The sequence below is a fragment of the Rana temporaria genome, chromosome 13 (genome assembly GCF_905171775.1).
Source record: "Rana temporaria chromosome 13, aRanTem1.1, whole genome shotgun sequence".
NCBI lineage: Eukaryota > Metazoa > Chordata > Amphibia > Anura > Ranidae > Rana > Rana temporaria.
In genome coordinates, this window is record NC_053501.1 from 28,299,964 (window position 1) to 28,320,251 (window position 20,288).

The 20,288-nt window shown below is 43.1% G+C and overlaps 1 protein-coding gene across 6 annotated transcripts in view; it reads left to right on the plus strand.

Annotated features, from left to right (window-relative positions):
* PPP1R13B (protein phosphatase 1 regulatory subunit 13B) overlaps positions 1-20,288 on the plus strand; it is a 147,261-nt gene that overhangs the window by 32,268 nt on the left and 94,705 nt on the right. The window contains exon 1 of one of the 6 annotated variants that reach the window (XM_040332547.1): positions 2,625-2,979. The exons of 1 other annotated variant lie outside the window; for it this stretch is intronic. In XM_040332547.1, coding sequence (XP_040188481.1) covers positions 2,854-2,979 — 126 coding nt within the window. In that variant the 5' untranslated portion in view covers positions 2,625-2,853. Of the gene's footprint in view, positions 1-2,624; positions 2,980-20,288 lie in introns of those variants that run through there. 4 more of the 6 variants (XM_040332543.1, XM_040332544.1, XM_040332545.1 and 1 more) reach the window with 4 other exon arrangements.

A 20,288-nucleotide genomic window follows, 5' to 3' on the forward strand; every position in this document is an offset into this window, starting at 1 on the left:
CCGCTCAGGAAAAATTTCGAAAGACAATTCTTTTGGAAATCAACCCATGCATGGCTAACTGGTCAAGCAGATTATTGATTTGGAGATTAGCACCATCTCGGTTGCTGTTTAGATGCGAGATCCATTACTTATCATTCTATAAGACACCGAATGACGTGTTTAAAGGGCTTGTAAAGTAATTTTTTTTTAATAACATGTTATACTTGCCTCCACTGTGCAGCTCGTTTTACAGAGTGGCCCCGAACCTGGTCTTCTGGGGTCCCTCGGCGGCTGTCTCGGCGAGCTCGCATGGTGTTGAGTGCTTGCGGGCGCGCTCCCGTGATACAGCCGTAGTGCGATTCAAATGCGAAGTGGGAAGTGCGCATGGATAGCGTATTTCCCGCACCACATTCTAGTGTGAACCAAGGCTAAACGCCAACAAGGTTCATGGCTGTGCTCAGTAATTCATTTGTTATGGGAGCCTGTAGCTAAAGTTCTCAGGAAAATGAACTTGCGTTGCTAAGCTGGTCCATGTGTGTACAGTTTCCCATGAAGAAAAATAAAGCTTGATCAAAGTCAAAGATTAATTGACCACAAAAGATGATTTTAACGGCCATTTTTCATCAAAGCAAAATGTGTGGGATGTCTCCGATGGAAGCTGCCATGTACGGAATTTCTAGTTGCATATTTTTTCTGAATTTAGTTGTGTGGTGAATGCATTGCTATTCAGATATTTCATTTGTGTATTTATCTTCCTTGAACAGGAAAACCTTTATGGGTATTATGTATATAGAAATACGTCTTTTTAAAGTAATAATAAGATGAGTTATAAAGACGTTTCTTTAAGAATAATGTCTGAGCGTCACAGCATTACAGTTTCGAGCAGAATCTATAGATCCTCTACACAAAGGTTGAATGTTTTGTTAGGCCGCAGTGCCACACCTCCCCTCTTCCTTCCTGGAGCTGTCTCATCGCATTATTGTCTAGTGCAGTCATGCTATTGAATGCAGGGGGGGAAATATGCCGAGATCTACCGGCCAATATCAGATATACATCTGTACCAGAGGTCAGATTAGAATACTGGTCCCTGAAGTCAGCAGAAAGCCCTGAATGTTTTCACAGCTGGGCTGATAGTGTACTTCTTGCACACCCTCCTAATATGTATAATGAAATCTTTTGTGTAACAACAAGAAAACTTGGCACTAGTAAAGAATGAATGCACGTGCCTTTTCCACCTTCAATCCCCAGGGCCCTTAGTGTGGTAGTGACACACCTCAAGTTAAAGGGTTCCAGGAGAAATGGTTTAAGGGCAAGTTCACCTTTTCACGAAAAATGAATACACACCAAACTGATACTGTGCATGGTGCACCCAAGACTCTCTACTATCAGCAGATGGATTGGGTACAGTAAAAGTGGAGTTTCAGAGAAGACAGAATCAAATGGCTTTTTTACATAATGCACAGGCTTAAAGCGGAGGTTCACCCGCACATGACACTTTTTCCCCTTTAGATTCCTGCTCGTTTTGTCTAGGGGAATCGGCTACTTGTTTTAAAATATGAGCTGTACTTACCGTTTACGAGATGCATCCTCTCCGTCGCTTCCGGGTATGGGCTGCGGGAATGGGCGTTCCTATTTTGATTGACAGTCTTCCGAGAGGCTTCCGACGGTCGCATCCATCGCGTCACGATTTTCCGAAAGAAGCCGATCGTCGGTGTGCAGTATAGAGCCGCACCGACGTTCGGTTTCTTTCGGCTACTAGTGACGCGATGGATGCGACCGTCGGAAGCCTCTCGGAAGACTGTCAATCAAGAAGGAACGCCCAGTCCCGAAGACCCATACCCGGAAGCGACGGAGAAGATGCATCTCGAAAACGGTAAGTACGGCTCATATTTTAGAACTAGCCGATTCCCCTAGACAAAACGAGCATCCATCTAAGGGGAAAAGAGAAAACAAAACATAATTGGGTGAACTCCCGCTTTAACCCCTTAGAGCCGGTTCACACACAGGGGCGACTCGTCAGACGACTTAGCCGCCTGACAAGTCGCGCTCCGTTCTGTACTATGGAACCGTTCTAATAGGTACTGTTCCTGTACGACTTTGGGACGACTTCAGGGTGACTTGCATTGACTTCAATACAGAAGTCCTTTTGCAAGTCGCCTCTGAAGTTGTGTGCAGATCGCCTTGCCGGGTCGCTCGGCAAGTTGTGCTGCCCCTGTGTGAACCAGCTCTTGGGTTCCACAGTGAATATAACAAGCATGCTTTACTGCATATACAGACACATTTTACTGTTGTGGGTTTAGTAATACTTTATGTAAACACTCGTGCATACAATCCCTTAGGTAAATAGAAATGCCATCTTCACTGTATCATTTAGTGCCAGACAAACTGAAGGGGCAGCTATAAAGTTTACAGTTTTATATTTTGAGACTAAATATTTGGGTTCTTGTTAAGGTCCAGTCATGATTGGTTCTCTTGAAGCTTTTATTTGTAATTCTATTTTGAGACTGTTGCAGTACTATGAATTCCTGTTAGCGATGTCCTTGTGTACTTTATAAACCAGTAAGCAATGCAGGTTGTTTTTGTTTTGGATGACTTTCCACCCCATGTGTTGTCCGGGCCAAGCAATTTCCGATACGTCTCTGCTAACACTTGTTTGCCTAATTAGGCGAACCATAATCCACCGTATCATCAAGCTGTCATATCCATGGCCTGTTTTTTGTCCTCTGTGCTCCTTATCAGTGTGCATAGCTGCAGCCAGCGCCAGATACCAGTAGTCTAAGAGGCAGGAGGATCGCAGTACAAGTTCTGTTACAGGGCGTTTTTTTTGGTTTGGGACCTTTTTATAAATGCACTCCTCTAACAACTGACCTACACATGAAGAATTATTTCACCATGATCCTGCAGAGCCTTATAAACAAACCCAAGGACAAGAGCCAGCCCTGTGACAAACTTGCTTCAAAATCTTGTAACAGAAAAAAGGAGAAGGTCATCCTGAACAAGGTAAGACCATTACATGGAGGGCAAAGGATTGACACAGGGATCCAAAAACTTTCACCAAGGATCTTGGATGTAGCAGCTGTTATCCAGCATGGGTTTTGTTTTATTTTTGGTGCGTACTGAATTATAGACTCCATTCGTAGATCCTTAAAACTCAATTGCTGGCTGGTTTATTGGTAGCTAATACTCAGCGTGCAAGAAAAAGTGTTCTTGATTTTATACGTTTCTACTCCTTTTTAAATATTCATTGGCTGAACATCTTAAAACTTCTGTCAGTCGGGGCTGATAATGTGAGTTCTACTGTGATGCCCACTGCAAGTCTGAACACAAAAGGAAGGTTTGTGGTGGTTGTGCTTTCACGGCATGGTACAAAATTAATGGTTGGGCGAGTCGGGACTAGAGATTGTGTGTGGTGTGTTTTTTTTTTTTTTTTGTCTTTTGAATTCTCGAATACCTCTTCTGTGATTTGTTGTATCCTCCTAACCCCCTTTTTTATTTTTTGCTTTCTTTTTTAATTTGATCCATGTACCATTCAATCGAATAGCCATAACTTCCCTTTCAACTTAGACAAATTTTTCTTTTGGATTCGATTACACAGAGTCAGTCAGCCAGGGTTGAATATTATCAGTGGTTTTGCATCAATTGGAAGCATGGTGGAAACGGCGATCGATAACTTGTGATTGTACGGACTATTGATCTAAATCCACTTCCCTGTGTTTGGTATATTGATCCAATGGGCTGTTGTTTTTAGATCGATTATTCCTATGGGACTAGATCGACCATTTAGCGAGGTGCGTATGACCACCAATACTGCTGCTTTAGTAGGTATTAAAGTGATTGTGAAGTCTCTTTTGTTATTGAAGCCCCTTTTGAAAATGTTGGTTGTCGTGTTGTTTATGTTCAATGGCTCGCTTTTTAGGCCCTGACCTGAAACTAGCATGCAGATGAATTACCGTATTTATCTTCCTATAGCGCGCACCGGCGTATAGCGCGCACCCATACTCTAGAAGGTAAATTCCTGGAAAAAAAATGAATTACTTAGTTTGTCGGTGTCTTGCCCGGCATCCATTAGCGGCCTTGTCCGGTCCGGCTGCGGCCTCGGTGGTGTCCTCCCCGCTTCTCCCGTGCTGTCTCTGAGCGCCACCGCAATCATATACCGAGACCAGTACACTCGGCTATGCTCGGCCACGCTCGGCTCCTCTCACATAAAGGTTAGGAGGCGGCACAGGGCGTGACCGCGAGCGGAGCCGAGTGCGGCCGGGCATAGCCGAGTGTACTGCTCTCGGTATATGTCGGCGGCGCTCAGAGACAGCGGATCGGCGTATAACGCGCACCCACGATTTTCCCCTGATTTTAAGGGGGAAAAAAGTGCGCGTTGTACGCCGATAAATACGGTACTTGTGATTGATCCTGATCTGTATACCTGTGTTGGGTCAGGAACTCACACTATGAAAGCCCAAGTTGGCATAATAGCATGGTGGTATGTAATGTGTCCCTTGTACTTCACTCTTGGCCAGTTTGCTTTTAAGCCCAACTGCGGGCAATAACATTTTGTTTTATTTTTTTATTTTTTTATTTTAGGTACTGTATAGCGCCATCAATTTATGCAGCTCTTCACATATGTATTACCATATACATTCACATCAGTCCCTTCCCTCAAGGAGCTTACAATCTCTAAGGTCCCTAACTCACATTCATAACTACAATATTTAACCACTTCCCGCCCGGCCTATAGCCGTTTTACGTCCGGGAAGTGGTTGTGAAATCCTGACAGGACGTTCACGAACGTCCTGCAGGATTTCATGCCGCGCGCGCCCGTGGGGGCACGCAGCGCGGCGATCGGTGATGCGGGGTGTCAGTCTGACACCCTGCATCTCCGATCTCGGTAAAGAGCCTCCGGCGGAGACTCTTTACCACGTGATCAGCCGTGTCCAATCACTGCTGATCACGATGTAAACAGGAAGAGCCGTCGATGGCTCTTCCTCACTCGCGTCTGACAGACGCGAGTAGAGGAGAGCCGATCGGCGGCTCTCCTGACAGGGGGGGTTCGCGCTGATTGTTTATCAGCGCAGCCCCCCCTCGGATCGCCACATGGACCACCAGGGAAGCCCACCCTGGACCACCAGGGTGGGCCAAACAAAAAAAAAAAAAAGCCTGCAAAAAAAAATAAAGTCTTTTTTTTAGTTGTTGCGCAATAAAAAATAATCGCAGAGGTGATCAAATACCACCAAAAGAAAGCTCTATTTGTGGGTAAAAAAGGACGCCAATTTTGTTTGGGTACAGTGTAGCACGACCGCGCAATTGTCATTCAAAGTGCGACAGTGCTGAAAGCTAAAAATTGGCTTGGGCAGGAAGGTGCGTAAGTGCCCTGTATGGAAGTGGTTAAACATACTAGAGCCAATTGGTCTACCAGCATGTCTTTGGAGTGTGGGAGGAAACACACGCAGGCACAAGGGAGAACATGCAAACTCCAGGCAGGTAGTGCCATGGTTGGGATAAAATGCAATGGGACTTAGCCTGCACTGCAAGAGTTAATAGTTCGTTTTTGTCCAGGGGGGGGATGAAAAACTGTTTTTCTTGCCTGATGATGTCAGAATCCTAGACCTATGGAGTGGAGAGGGATTAGAACACCTGTTGGATTTTTATTGCTGTCCATGTCCTTATTAAAGCAGAGTTCCAGTTATTTGTTTATTAAAAGTCAGCAGCTACAAAAAGTGTGGCTGCTGACTTTTAATAAACAGCCATTCACCTGTCCCACAGTTCAACAATTTACTCACCGCAGCCGTGTCCTCCCTCTACCAGGGCTGGGGAAAAAATCTATTTGAATCGAGTTGCGAGGTCAAATCGATTCAGATTTTCAGCAAATCAATTTATTTATTTTTCACCAGGACCTGAGGAGCTGCGGGCAGGAGTTTTTAGGCGAGACTGCGACTTTGCCTAGTCTGCAAGGCCGCAGAACTTGATTCGAATTGTGAATCAAGGTGTTTTTTTTTTTTTTTTAATCATATATTTTTTTTTGGGGGGGGGGGGGAGAAAATCGCCCAGCTCTAATCTTTACTATGGGCACCGGCTGTGACCGCTTGCGGCTTCACAGCTGGGTGCCCACTGCGAATGCGTGAGAGACGCCATGGTATGTGACTGGCCTCAAAGTCTTCTAGGATCTGTCATGTGTCCCAGAAGACTTTGGGAGGGAGAGCTTCTGCATCCGGAACGGAAGTGGGAGCAGGTCCCCCCTCACCCCCCAAAACGCCCAGCCCATTGAAAGAAATTGGCTGCGCTGTCAAAGCGCCTGTGAAGCGATTCAACAACGCTATTTGCCCTGTTTTCGGCCGCTAGCGGGGGTTAAAAGCGCCGCTTTAACAGCGGAAAAGCTAGCAGCGCTTTACCGCTAACGCCCTCACCGCTGCAGTGGGAAAGGCGTCTAAAGCGGAAGTTCCACTTTTTCGCTTTGAGGCGATTCTCCCACTCTTTGTCCTTACCATGGAAATGGTATTGTTCTCTCTGCAAATTCGCCAAAGATTTGTGTCTAGGTGAATGACATGAACAGAAAGTCATTTTTGTATTTAGTTGGTTTTATTTTGTAATAATGTGTCAGTGTATTACACAGGGGCCATCCAGCTGCAGTGCGTCCCTGGTGTTTCAGTGGACTGCGTAGAGAGAGGTGCAGTGCCCAGGCCAGCTGTGGATAGACGAACCTTGTACTGGTTGGTACTGATATTTGAGGCCATGTGTGTTCAGGTCTTCTGCATTCCGGACCTTCATCTTTGAGGATTCAATGTCTCACCTAGAAGGCAACAAACGGGTAGTTGGAGTGGGGGGACATGGGTTTCAGTTTTTATAGCAGAGTATTCCATTATCCATAGCGGTATATTTTGAATTCAAACTGCATTTATCAGCAGTAGGCTATAATATGGGCCGAAATTTTCTCAAAGAATATTGACGTTTTCTATTTGACAAAAATATATATATATATATATATATATATATATATATATATATATATATATATATATATATATATATATATATATACATACATACATACATACATACATACATACATACATACATACATACATACATACATACATACATACATACATACATACATACATACATACATACATTTTTTTATATATATATATATATATATGTATATGCATGCATACATACGTTTTCTATTTGACAAATAGAACATTGTTTAAATCTGTACATTAAAGCTGGCCATAGATGATGTGATTGTTTGCAGGAAAAAAAATCTCTTGATTCCCCCTTATTAATACAATCGATGTTGGAGGGGCAATCTCTCCCGTGGAGGAGTTGTGTTCTCCCGGTGGGGTTGGGGGGAGCCATCCCTTTTGGAAGAACACACAATAATTATTGCTAGCAGCTATAGCCCATGGCAATTATCACCTGAACAATACGACAGGCTGGTAGTACCCAAGTTGATTGATTGTGTGTACGATCAGCTTGCCCATACATGGTTTGAATCTGGTCCCTGTTTAAACCAGCTGAGATTTGAACCGCCTATGGCTGGCTTTGGGGCTTGTTCACACTTGCAGCAACCCTTGCTGCCCCTTTGAAAAGTGATCCATGGTGGGGCAGGTGGCTTGGAATTCTTTAAAACCGGCGCCACTGCTTAAATGGGTTAGGCGAACATGATAGGATGGGTATCATTTTTGCCACAGGTTGTGTAAAACCTTGTCTTGCCCATTTTTACCGCCCATGATTTCCATTTATGTATTTTAGTTCGATTTATGTGTTGGCTGTGTGAATTTCCTCCCTGTGTCTCGTTTGTTTATGCCTAGGTTCACACTGCTGCGAATTCAAAATCGCGGTAAAATGCTCGATTTTACAGCGATTTCGCGGCCGCTATTTTGCCGCGATTTCGGCCGCAATTTAATGTAAATCGCGGCCTGAAATCGCAAAAAGTAGTACAGGAACTACTTTTTGAAATCGCAGATGCGGCGTCACACTGATTAGGACAGTGCCATTGCCGACAATTGCCGGCAAATGCCGCCGATTTGAGATGCGATTTGACATCCAAATCGTACCCAGTGTGAACCAGGGCTAATTGGCAGTTTGCAACCAAATGAACAATTCTCATCGCATATATTATGGTTGTTTACACAAAATACAATTGCAAACAAACAATTGAGAGACCATCAGACAAATAATAAAATACACGACTCCCTAGATAAATATGTCCCTGTTGGATTTTGACTTCAGTTTACATTATAACATGCATCCGGCAGTGTGAATGGACCCTTAAGCCTAATTTGGGTATGCAGTGTGGTTTGATCAGTGAAGGATTGTGGGTTATGTAAATCCTCTGCTTGTGTTTTCATTTCTTATTGATTTATTTAGATTGGTTTACTGCCTCTTGTGTATTACAAGCAAGTCCCTTTTTCATATGTCACTGGAAGTTCTGCATCAACTGTGTCTAGCTCCCATCTTGCCTGTGTGTGTGTGTATGTATGTATGTATGTATATGTGTATGTGTGTGTGTGTGTGTGTGTATATATGTGTATATATATGTGTGTGTGTGTATGTATGTATGTATGTATGTATGTATATGTATATATATATATATATATATATATATATATATATATATATATATATATATATATATATATATATATATATAATAAATTATATGTATGTATGTTCATTAGGGCCGAAAAAACTAATCGATTATGAAATTAATTGATTCCAATTTTCATAATCAATTAATCGGCCAGTAACATAATGGCAATAAAAAAAAAAATTGCCTTTTTATAGTACAAGAAATCAAATCGCTACTGTAAATATTACTTTCACTGTCCCACAGTAAAAAAAATGAACCCCTTGCAGTATTAATTATTATTTGCTCTTTTTGTTCTTATTTTTGTTTTTCTAACACCATTATGTTACTAAACATCTCAGGCCTGGTGTCACACCTCTGTGTTTTTTGGTGCTTTTTGCAGAAACACACTACAGTTCATTTACATGTTTTCCTATGGGACACGTTCACATCCATGATTTTTTTTCAGCTGCTGCGTATTTGGAGAGGGCAAGGAGTTTTTAACGCAAAACGGTGCTATTTTTTTTTTTTGGTTCAATATACTTCAATGGAGAAGCTGCAGACAAGCATGTAATGTGTTTGTGTTTTGTAATCTGACCAACAACAAATTGGCACAACATTTTTTTTTTTTTTTTTTAAGGCTATTATTCGATTAATCGAAACAATAATCGGCCAACTAATCGATTATGAAAATAATCGTTAGTTGCAGCCCTAATGTTTATGTATTTGTCGAACGATTGCGTTTCTGTGATCAAGAAGTGTTAATGTTTTCATCGCTTGCCACTTTGAGATGATCACTTAAAATAACCGGCACTTACAGTGATCTATTTATAGCTGTATGGTACTTAACATTGCGCTTCTTGGGATATGTGACTGATTAGCCTTTGTTATGGCAATTTTATGTTATTGTTGTTTTGGTTTGTTTTGCAGCAGCATTCTAAAGAGTTAAGGAGGTTGGATGATAAAATAAAGCCACACAGACAATAGGAGGCAGTTCTGGGTGGACCATTAATGTTTTCCACTAATCGCTCCAAGTGTGCTAAAGTCAGAAATGTGCCTATGTTTACCAGATTGAGTTTTTCTGAATCAATGCAGTAGCTGTATGCTCCCATTGAAGTCATATGGAGCCTAAAATGTAAATTGTTGCACCAAAAAAAAAAGAAAAAGCACCTGTACCTTTTTTCCATGACACACGGATCCTCTGAATTGTGTGTTAATCCAGGGGTTGACAAATTTGCTTGGAATCTAGGAGCCAGCTTAAAAAGTTAGGAGCCAGAAAACGTGCCCCGTCGCGACGAGCTTGCGCGCAGAAGCGAACACATACATGAGCAGCGACCGCATATGTAAACGGTGTTCAAACCACACATGTAAGGTATCGCCGCGATTGGTAGAGCGAGAGCAATAATTCTAGCCCTAGACCTCCTCTAACTCAAAACATGCAACCTGTAGATTTTTTTAAACGTCGCCTATGGAGATTTTAAAGGGTAAAAGTTTGACGCCATTCCACGAGCGGACGTAATTTTGAAGCGTGACATGTTGGGTATCAATTTACTCGACGTAACATTATCTTTCATAATATAAAAAAAAAATGGGGATAATTTTACTGTTGTCTTATATTTTAATAAAAAAAAGTGTAATTTTTTCCCCCAAAAAAGTGCGCTTGCAAGACCGCTGCGCAAATACGGCATGACAGAAAGTATTGCAACGATCGCCATTTTATTCTCTAGGGTGTTAGGATAAAAAATATATATAATGTTTGGGGGTTCTAGCTAGAGGGAAGAAGATGGCAGTGAAAATAGTGAAAAATTACATTAGAATTGCTGTTTAACTTGTAATGCTTAACTTGTAATACCAACGGCCACCACCAGATGGCGCCAGCTTACACATCTGGTGGTAATAACTTGTAATACCAACGGCTCACCACCAGATGGTGCCAGCTCACCAAAAAAAAAAAAAATTATTTATTTATTTATTTTTTGCCCCCCCCCTTCCAAGCCAAGTCGCCAGGACCCTATTTCTAGTCGCCATGGCGACCTGGCGCCCGGGATTTGTCGACCCCTGTGTTAATCAATCGATCACTGCATACACTTTAATTTCAGAACACCCACATTGCAATTGCAATGACAAGCCAATATAAGCTTGCTTGAAAAAACTCTATTCAAATCGCTCCCTGAAGTCGCCAAAAGTAGTACAGGAAGTACTTTTGGTAATTGGTGCAGCGCCACCAAGTTGGCGCTGCACCGATTTCGGACGGTGCCATTGCCGACAATAGCCGCAGATTTTGCGAGTACTGATACTTTTTTTTGGTCAACCGCTCTCCAATACCAAGTAACTTTGCTGTGTGTTTGGAGCCCATACAAAATGAATGGGTTTAAATCGAACTGCAAAGAATCTCATCAACAGAAATGCAGAGTAATTCCAGTCAGCATCTCGTGTTTTCTTGCGCTATTCCCGTGTAACCCAGGTTGAAGTCATTATGACAAGCGGTGGCGGTTCGTCCATAGAGTGCGCTGGAGCGCCGCCCCCTCTGGCTCTCACCGCCACTGAGTCTAATAACGATTCTTGCATTGTACGAATCTATGTTATTATCGACGCTGCCACTGTTCTATTCAGATGGTCGGCGCTCATGTCCGGCCATCTGAATAACGGCAGCTGGTTGGCTGTACGGAAGTGCCTATCAGAGCCAACGGCTCTGATAGGCTTTTCCGAGTACAGCCCTCATGTCCCGGAAGCTTATACAAGGAACGCACTAGGGATGCGCTCCTTGGATAAGACTGACAGGCGTCTCAGCCAATCAGGTTGGCTGATTCTGACTACCGGTAACCTGATTGGCTGAGACAGGGCACAGTGGGGACAATGGGCACAGTGGGGACAATGGGCACAGTGGGGACAATGGGCACAGTGGGGACAGTGGTGACAATTAAAGGGCACAGTGGTGACAAAGGGCACAGTGGTGACAAAGGGCACAGTGGTGACAAAGGGCACAGTGGTGACAATTAAAGGGCACAGTGGTGACAATTAAAGGGCACAGTGGTGACAAAGGGCACAGTGGTGACAATTAAAGGGCACAGTGGTGACAAAGGGCACAGTGGTGACAATTAGATGGCACAGTGGCTGTGTTTGATGGCATGGCACAGTGGTGACAATTAGATGGCACAGTGGTGACAATTAGATGGCACAGTGGTGACAATTAGATGGCACAGTGGTGACAATTGATGGCACAGTGGCTGCGTTTGATGGCATGGCACAGTGGTGACACTTGATGGCACACTGGCTGCATTTGATGGCATGGCACAGTGGTGACACTTGATGGCACAGTGGCTGCGTTTGATGGCATGGCACAGTGGTGACACTTGATGGCACACTGGCTGCATTTGATGGCATGGCACAGTGGTGACACTTGATGGCACACTGGCTGCATTTGATGGCATGACACAGTGGTGACAATTGATGGCACAGTGGCTGCGTTTGATGGCATGGCACAGTGGTGACAATTGATGGCGCAGTGGCTGCATTTGATGGGCACAGTGAGGCTGCAATTTTTTTTTTTCGTTTGCGCCCCCCAAAAAGCGGTGGGGGAAACTGCTTGTGATTCGGTTAGGAATGTGGCTGCATTCCTGTTCAAATCGCATGCAATTCTTCGCAGTGCGATTTGAGCCTGTTTATTTTTTATGGGTTCAAATCGAACTGCAAAGGTTTTGGTTTCGGATATCGGCATTTGCACAAATACGAGGTACTCATGACAATTCTTAGTATCTACAACAATACTGGTATTGGTGCAACCCTAATAATTGCCGCTGCATTAAATTATTACTGTAATAGCTTAAGATTTAAGCTGTGAAGGACAGGTGCAGACAGGCAGAGAGCCCACTCACACTCCTGTAGCAGATGATGCAAGTCTGAAAAGGAGGGTCGCTGGTATCCTCCTCAAGAAGCTTTATTGGAGACTGCTCAGACAGAACCTGTCTGCAATGCTGTTCTGTCTGAGCAGTCTCCAATAACGTTTCTTATGGATGATGCCAACGGTGTGTGACCCTCCTTTTCTGCTAGCGTAGAACCGTATTCTCATTATTCCAAGCTGATGTCCAGAGCCCCCACCATCAGAAGTCAAAAGTCCCCCACCCTCAATCACATTGCAGATAATTACAGTTTTATATCTTTATGTTTGAAGCCTGAAATGTGGCAAAAGGTCGCAAAGTTTAAGGGTCCTTTCACACGAGCGGACCGTTCGTCCGTTCATTACAAGTCCGTTAACGGACTTGTAATGAATCCCTATGGGAACGCGTCTATTAGCAGATGGAGCATCCGCTAGCGTCCGCGTCAGTCGGGATCCGCTTTTCCGAACGGAAGAAACCCTATTTTTCTTCCGTTCGGCGGAACGGACCGGATGCAGACGGACAGACGGTCCGTCTGCATCCGGTCCCCTATAGGGGACAGCGGAGCAGAGACAGGGCGGTCCCTGCACTGTGTGCGGGGACCGCCTTTCCGCCGACAGCTCAGCAGGGATTCCCGCTGAGCTTTGGCGGACACACGGAGCGGACCCAGAAACGGTCCGCTCTGTGTGAAAGAGCCCTAAGGGGGCCGAATACTTTCGCAAGGCACTGTGTGTGTATATGTGTGTGTGTGTGTGTGTGTGTGTGTGTATGTATGTATGTATGTATGTATGTATGTATGTATGTATGTATGTATGTATGTATGTGTGTGTGTGTGTATATATGTATATGTATATGTGTGTATATATATATATATATATATATATATATATATATATATATATATATATATATATATACACAATGTCACATATATACATGACCTATGAAAAGTACAGTAGAATCGTGTTACAATTGCAGCAAAATTGCATGCGTTTTTGGTGACATTATTGGCAAAATGCCGATAACACTATTTTTGCCCGATTTGTTTTGGCAGCTGAAATTTTGATGCATCTCTATTACTGGGAGTAGCTGCAGCCTCTTGTTTCTTGATTCTGTGCAGCACACCTCTCATGCACCTTTGTGTGTATAGCTTCTGTAAAGATCGAAAAGATCACATTGCTACCTGCATCTTCCCAGCTTCACGTTCAGAGACACTCCTGAAGGTTGGAACACTGGGAACATTTTTGTATAGAGATTTTCTACCATTGTTGGTGTTTTAGATTAGGTTAGTTAGGTTTAGAACCTCCTTCAGGCTTCTATTTCTGCGTAACAAAGGAGGTTGCAGTTTTCTTAGCCCTTTTTTTAACATCTGGAAACTCAGGTGCAGGCATCAGATGGCACTGTATGTACATTGCAGAAAAAAACTGCATACGGATTGATAATTTCAGTTTTTTAATTAAGCTGTATTGTTTTGGAAAGCGTGCACAAAGAAGCGTGTAAGAGGCCGTCTGCGTCAAAATGGGACACCATCTGTCTTCCCCATAGAATGACGTTTTTAATATCTCTACCCTGACAGTTTGACAACAAATTGAAGTACTATTACCTATGCAGGCTTCCTGACACCAACAATAAGATTATGTAACTAGGACACAGTAGTTCTACAACTTTCAAACCCCCCATTCTGTTCTTGAGCAATCAACATCTACACATTCCATGGGGATTGGATTAACCACTAGCCAACCAGCCGCCGCAGTTATACGACGACGGGTCGGCTCGGCTACGCAAAATCACTTAGCTATACGTCATTTCGCATTGCAGCCATTAGGGGCGCGCACGAGCCACCTGCTCCTCCCTGGTGCCGACGCACGTACCCGGTGGGTGCGATCACCGGCGGGCACCCGCGATCGCTTGTTACAGAGCGAGAACCGGGAACGCACAGCTCTCGGTCCTGTCAGGGGGAGAAATGACTGTTCGTCTGTTCATACAATGTATGATCAGCGATTCCCTAGTCAGTCCCACCCCCCCTTCAGTTAGAACACACCTATGGAACAAAATTAACTCCTTCCCTGCCAGTGTTAACCCCTTCCCTGCCAGTGACATTTTTACAGTAATCAATGCATTTTTATAGCACTGATCGCTATAAAAATGCCAATGGTCACAAAAATGTGTCATGTGTCCGCCATAAGGTCACAGTACCGATAAAAATCGCTGATTGCCGGCATTGCTAGTAAAAAAAATAATATTGATAAAAATGCCATAAAACTATCCCCTATTTTGTAGATGCTATAATTTTTGCGCAAACCAATCAATAAACGCTTATTGCGATTATTTTTTTTTTTTTTTTATGAAAAATATGTAGAATACGTATCGGCCTAAACTAAGGGAAAAAATTGTTATTTATTACAGCAAAAAATAAAAAAATATTAGTTTAATTTTTTTTCAAAATTGTCGCTCTATTTTTGTTCGTAGCGCAAAAAATAAAAACCGCAGAGATGATCCAATACCACCAAAAGAAAGCTCTGTTTGTGGGGAAAAAAAGGACGCCGATTTTGTTTGGGAGCCACGTCGCATGACCGCGCAATTGTCAGTTAAAGCGACGCAGTGCCGAATCGCAAAAACTGGCCCGGTTGTTGACCAGCAAAATGGTCCGGGGCTGAAGTGGTTAAGAAACACTAAGCATTCCAGAACAAGTCCCGTTGAATGTCGCTTACTACCTCTAGCTATGCCATTATCTGGATAAATGAGAAGCCTCCACCTGTGAACCCTTCCTGCACTGACACATTTCACCTGGGAAGGGGCATAATTGTAGCATCTCTACGACTGAATCCCCCCCTGAAGAATTTTGCCTCTTCAGCTTTAAATTTGTTGAAGAGATAAATGTAGTGGGTTCAGCATGAGCATACCACGAGAAAAACCTGTATGCCAGTGTAGTCCTGTGGTGAGATACAGGTTTGCTGTTGTATTTCAGTATTGGTGTGTACCTTCTGACGCAGATTGGGCGATGTAAAACAATCTAGCTAGGGTGTATATGCGTGCTAGTACATAATCCAGGTACCCGCATGACTTTTCTTCTACATGAATATGCAATGATCGATGATGTACCACTTGGTGACCCCTGAAGAAACTTGTTTGCAAAACGCGTTGTCCTCTTGGCACTTCAGATGCTGTTTTATTGGATTTCTACTATCTATGTACCACCATGATCACGATGCCATTTATTACCGTATTTATTGGGGTATAGCGCGCTCCTGCGTATAGCGCGCACCCCTAAGTTTGCCCAGAAATTCCTGTGAAAAAAAAATTTTTGTACACAGTTTGGTGTCTTGCACGGCGGCCTAGTCGGGTCCGGCGTCCGTCTGCGGCTTCGGGTGTCCTCTTCGTCGGGTCCGGCGTCCTTCTGGGGCGTCCTCCTCGCTCGTTTCCCGCGCCGAGTTTGAATACTGCGCCGGCATATACCGAGCGCAGTACACTCGCGTATAGTCGGCAATGCTGACGTACAGGACGTGAGCACGGAAGGAACCGAGACTGCCCGACTATACACGAGTGTACTGCGCTCGGTATATGTCGGCGCAGTATTCAAACTCGGCACGGGTATCGGCGTATATCGCGCACCCACGATTTTGCCCTGATTTTCAGGGCAAAATAGTGCTCGGTATACGCCGATAAATACGGTATATGTTGACGGCCTCTAATACCATGTTTCAATACAGAGGGGTGGGTTAAGACAGGAGGTGTCAATTTCAACTGGTTTTTACTTCTAAGTGGAAACCTTACAAATGAGATGTGTTTTCAAGACTAAAGTGATTGTAAAGGCAGAAGTTTTTTTTTTTTATCTTAAAGCGGAAGTAACCCATCGATTTTAATAGTTTAAAAAACACTTGCATTTCTGGCATGCCGGGAATGTATCTGTCACATTGGTTGTGCTCTCAACCAAACTGTCAAACCATCCAATGGCTGGAGTCATAACTGATGACATGTGCAGCATCATGGCAGTTGAAGATCAAACCAAGGCCAAGATGGCAGCTTCCTTGGCTGAAAAAGATAGGAGGGTTTACTTCCACTTTAATGCATTCTGTGCAATAAGATAAAAAGCCTTGTGTGCAGCAGCCTCTCCCAGCCCCCATAATACTTACCTGAGCCTATCTAGATCCATTGATGTTGCAGGAGTGTCTCGTCCCACCCCAGGACTCTCCTCCTCATTGCCATTGGCTCCTGCTGCTGTCAATTAAAGTTGGTCAACCCACGAGGAGAGAGGGGGCAGGGCCAGGCCACAGCTCCGTGTCTTAATGGACACATGGAGCTATGGCTAAGCTCGGGTGCCCCATAGCAAGTTCATTGGGGCACTCGGCAGGAGGAAGGAGCCAGGAGTGCCGAATAGGGACCAGAGAAGAGGAAGATCTGGGCTGCTCTGTGCAAAACCACTGCACAGAGCAGTTAAGTATAACATGTTTGTTATTTTAAACTATAAAGACTTCACAAACACTTTTAATACCTAAAGCAGAAGTAGCACCAAAGCTTTTTTGGCCCTAAGTTTCCTATGGCTCACAGGACTTTGATTAATTTTCAGCCTACAGTGGGGTAAAGCTTGCTGTCTGCATTTGGCCAGTCCAGGCTCTGGATCAATCCTGATTGTATAGTCTGGATCCACCCAGATGCCTGGACCAGCACTTGGTTTAGGCTCTCGGCTAGTTTCTGAGTCGTTCCTGTGCTTCTGTGAGTGCTGGAAGGCAGAGCAGAGTGCGGTGACTGATGTTCACTGGCTCTCTGCTCAGAATGCAGGAGAAAACTGAGCTATCGGCTGTGTTTTGATCACTTAGTTCTCAGTACAAAGTTGGCTGGGCATAGATGCAGCATTGGACCGATTCTGCATCCACCCAGTATACATTTTGAACTTCTGAAACTACCTCTTCCGAACTTCTCTTTTGATATGAAATAATATATTGTTTTTATCTTTATGGTGTCTTTTTTTTTTTTTTTTTTTTTTTCCTGAGTATAACCAGCTAAAAAAAAAACAAACATTTTCTTTATTTCCTTTATTGTTGTATGAGAAGAGGTGACCTCTGTCCCTCTTTCCTCATCATTTGTCCCTCATTTTGGTCTGTTCTATATAGTTGTTGTATATAAAATGCACTTTTTTATCTTTCAAAAAGTGTTCCCCAGTTCCCAATTTCTAGATTGCTGCATTTGTAAATTTCAAAAGCCAGTATAAAGGAATTGGTAGAGGTTAAAATAAGCACTTGTGGGTTTAACTAATCATTTAATTTTTGAATAATTCCCCTATATGGAAAGGGGCATGGCAGATGGTGTCATATGCCTACATACTTTTGCTAATAGGTGACCCTTGTTCCCATATCAAAAAGTCGGGAGCTATGTAAACGGGAGCACTAGCAATTCTGGAGGCATTTTGGTAGCATAATTTAATGTGGAATGTATGTTCCTTGCTAAAGATCTGTTTTTTTTTTTTAAGTAAAGTGCCCATATGCCCCTATATAGAGGGGAAAAGTGGATACTGGCATACAATCGGATAGTATGCAGCTCTTGTAGTATGTACATATTATTACAGAGATAAGGCATGGGCATTTGCAGGGTAGTGTAGAGATGGATATAGATAATCAAATTGTTTTTTTTTTTTTTTTGTTCCAGCTATAAATATACATAACTGACCCAGTTTATTTTTGTTTCCTGGTAACAAAATTGGGGCTTTTTTTTTTTTTTTCTGCAGATAAAACTGGTCGGTCACTGGTGGGGAGAGTCCCTAGCTTTAGGGGACGATTAAACAAAGCATTTCCCTCAAGGGCCATGTCATGCATGCAATCTACCCATTTCTCCCAGCACAAGTTTGCTTTAATCCTTGGTAGAATCGGTGCATGGCATTTAGTACTTTTAGTTCAAAAGTATCTTAGTAGTGGGGTGGACTTTTTTGTTTTTCTTTTTTTTTTTACAAATTCTTTATTTTTCATTTTTCAACATATTTTTTTTTGTTTTTCTGACGGCTTCCTGAACAGATCTGACATAATTTTCTCTCTTTTATGGCATTATTGAGTTAAACTTGGCTATGTCACGAGCGCAGTGTTCATGCCGGCTAACAAATTTAAATGTTTTGTGACGCATGAGAAGACATCAACTCGGGTGACCTAGTTCTTGAGTCAGAATTGTGTACACGGTCAGACATGCTCCTGTCTGGTGTGCAGCTTCACTACATAGAGACTAAACTGCAGCAAATAAAGATGTTTCCGCTGAATAAAGTGGAACTCCAGGCTAAAAGCCAAATACAAAGTCAGAAATTACATGTGAGCCTTCTTACCTGTAATTTTCCAAATTTGGTCTTTTGAATTGCTCCCCCTGCCACATTGTCTAGCCAGGCATAGGGCACCGTTCTTTCCAATTTCAGCTTTGCTGATCTGTGTGTCACCCACCTGTTCGTTGGGATCAACACACAGCACAGCCAGGTCCTAGACCTCCAGGTAGACTATGCTGCAAATAATAATGGACCTGCTCCTAGCCTGCCAGTGTAAGTAAATTGGCACACTAATGAGGTTATCATTTTGCTCAATCAACAGTCTCTTCCTGTTGGGTGTTGGATTGACAGTACTGTGCAAGGCTCACTGACTCCACCATTACCATTGTGGTTTGTAGGAATCACTGGGGTAGATTCAGAAAGCAATTACGCCTGCGTATCCATAGATACGCAGCGTAATTGCTTAGTAGCGCCGGCGTATCTACTTTCTGTATTCAGAAAGCTAGATACGCCGACTGTAGCCTAAGATACGACTGGCATAAGTCTCGTATGCCGTCGTATTTTAGGGTGCATTCTGACGCTGGCCGTTAGGTGGCGCACCCGTAGTTGTCAGCGTAGAGTATGCAAATTGCATACTTCCGCCGATTCACAAACGTACGCACGGCCGGCGCTCGTTTTTTACGTCGTTTTCGCAATAAGGCTGCTCCTGCTGTTAGGAGGCGCAGCCAATGGTAAGTATGGACGTCGTTCCCGCGTCGCGATTTTCAAATTTTGCGTTGTTTGCGTAACTTGTTCTTGAATGGCGCTGGACGCCATTTACGTTCACGTCGAAGCCAATGACGTCCTTGCGCGCCCCTACCTGAATCTGGGCCACTGTAAACAGATCTTTGTTATTCTACCATCAATCCCTTTTTAGAATACATTTTTAAGATATATATTTATATTTTATAAATATTTTGCTTGAACTGATATTTAAAGAATATGTAAACCCAACATTTCATCATTGTATAAAAGGGAACATTTTTTTATTTTAATTTTTTATGTTCATTCGGACGTTTTTGTTTTAATTTCTATTTTAAACTGAATGGGATGTTTTACAAGATGAGGGTTCACATATACTTTAAAACGTTTTATATCTGCCCAGAGGTCAGTATTTTAAAGAGCATGATAAAGTTTTTATTAGTCTGTAGTTTTTCTTTAACTCTTAGGTTGAAAAGCAATGAACAGTGTTGTGGTATGTAAATGCAGCATGTGCATCACATGGAATGCCACGTGGCAATAATGTGATTTAGACATTCACATGCCATACAGCATGACACATTACATGGAATAGATGATCCCTCCCATTCTTCCTGATTACTCTCCCAATATAGATGGTAGGAAAGAACAGCTTAAAGTGTTTCCCACTTTTTCAGCTAATTTAATAGTAATCTACTTATTTTTGTTATATATTCCCTTTATAGATGGCATGACTGAAGAAAATTTTCTACTTAAAGATTTATTTTCAGGAATGGCAATTTTTACATAGTTACTAATGTATGTACAGTATGTGCTATACCACTGGGTTCCCCGTGGAAGCTGGAAATCAATGTAGTAAAGTGAGGTCAGCTGCTTTGGCCTCATGTTCATATCA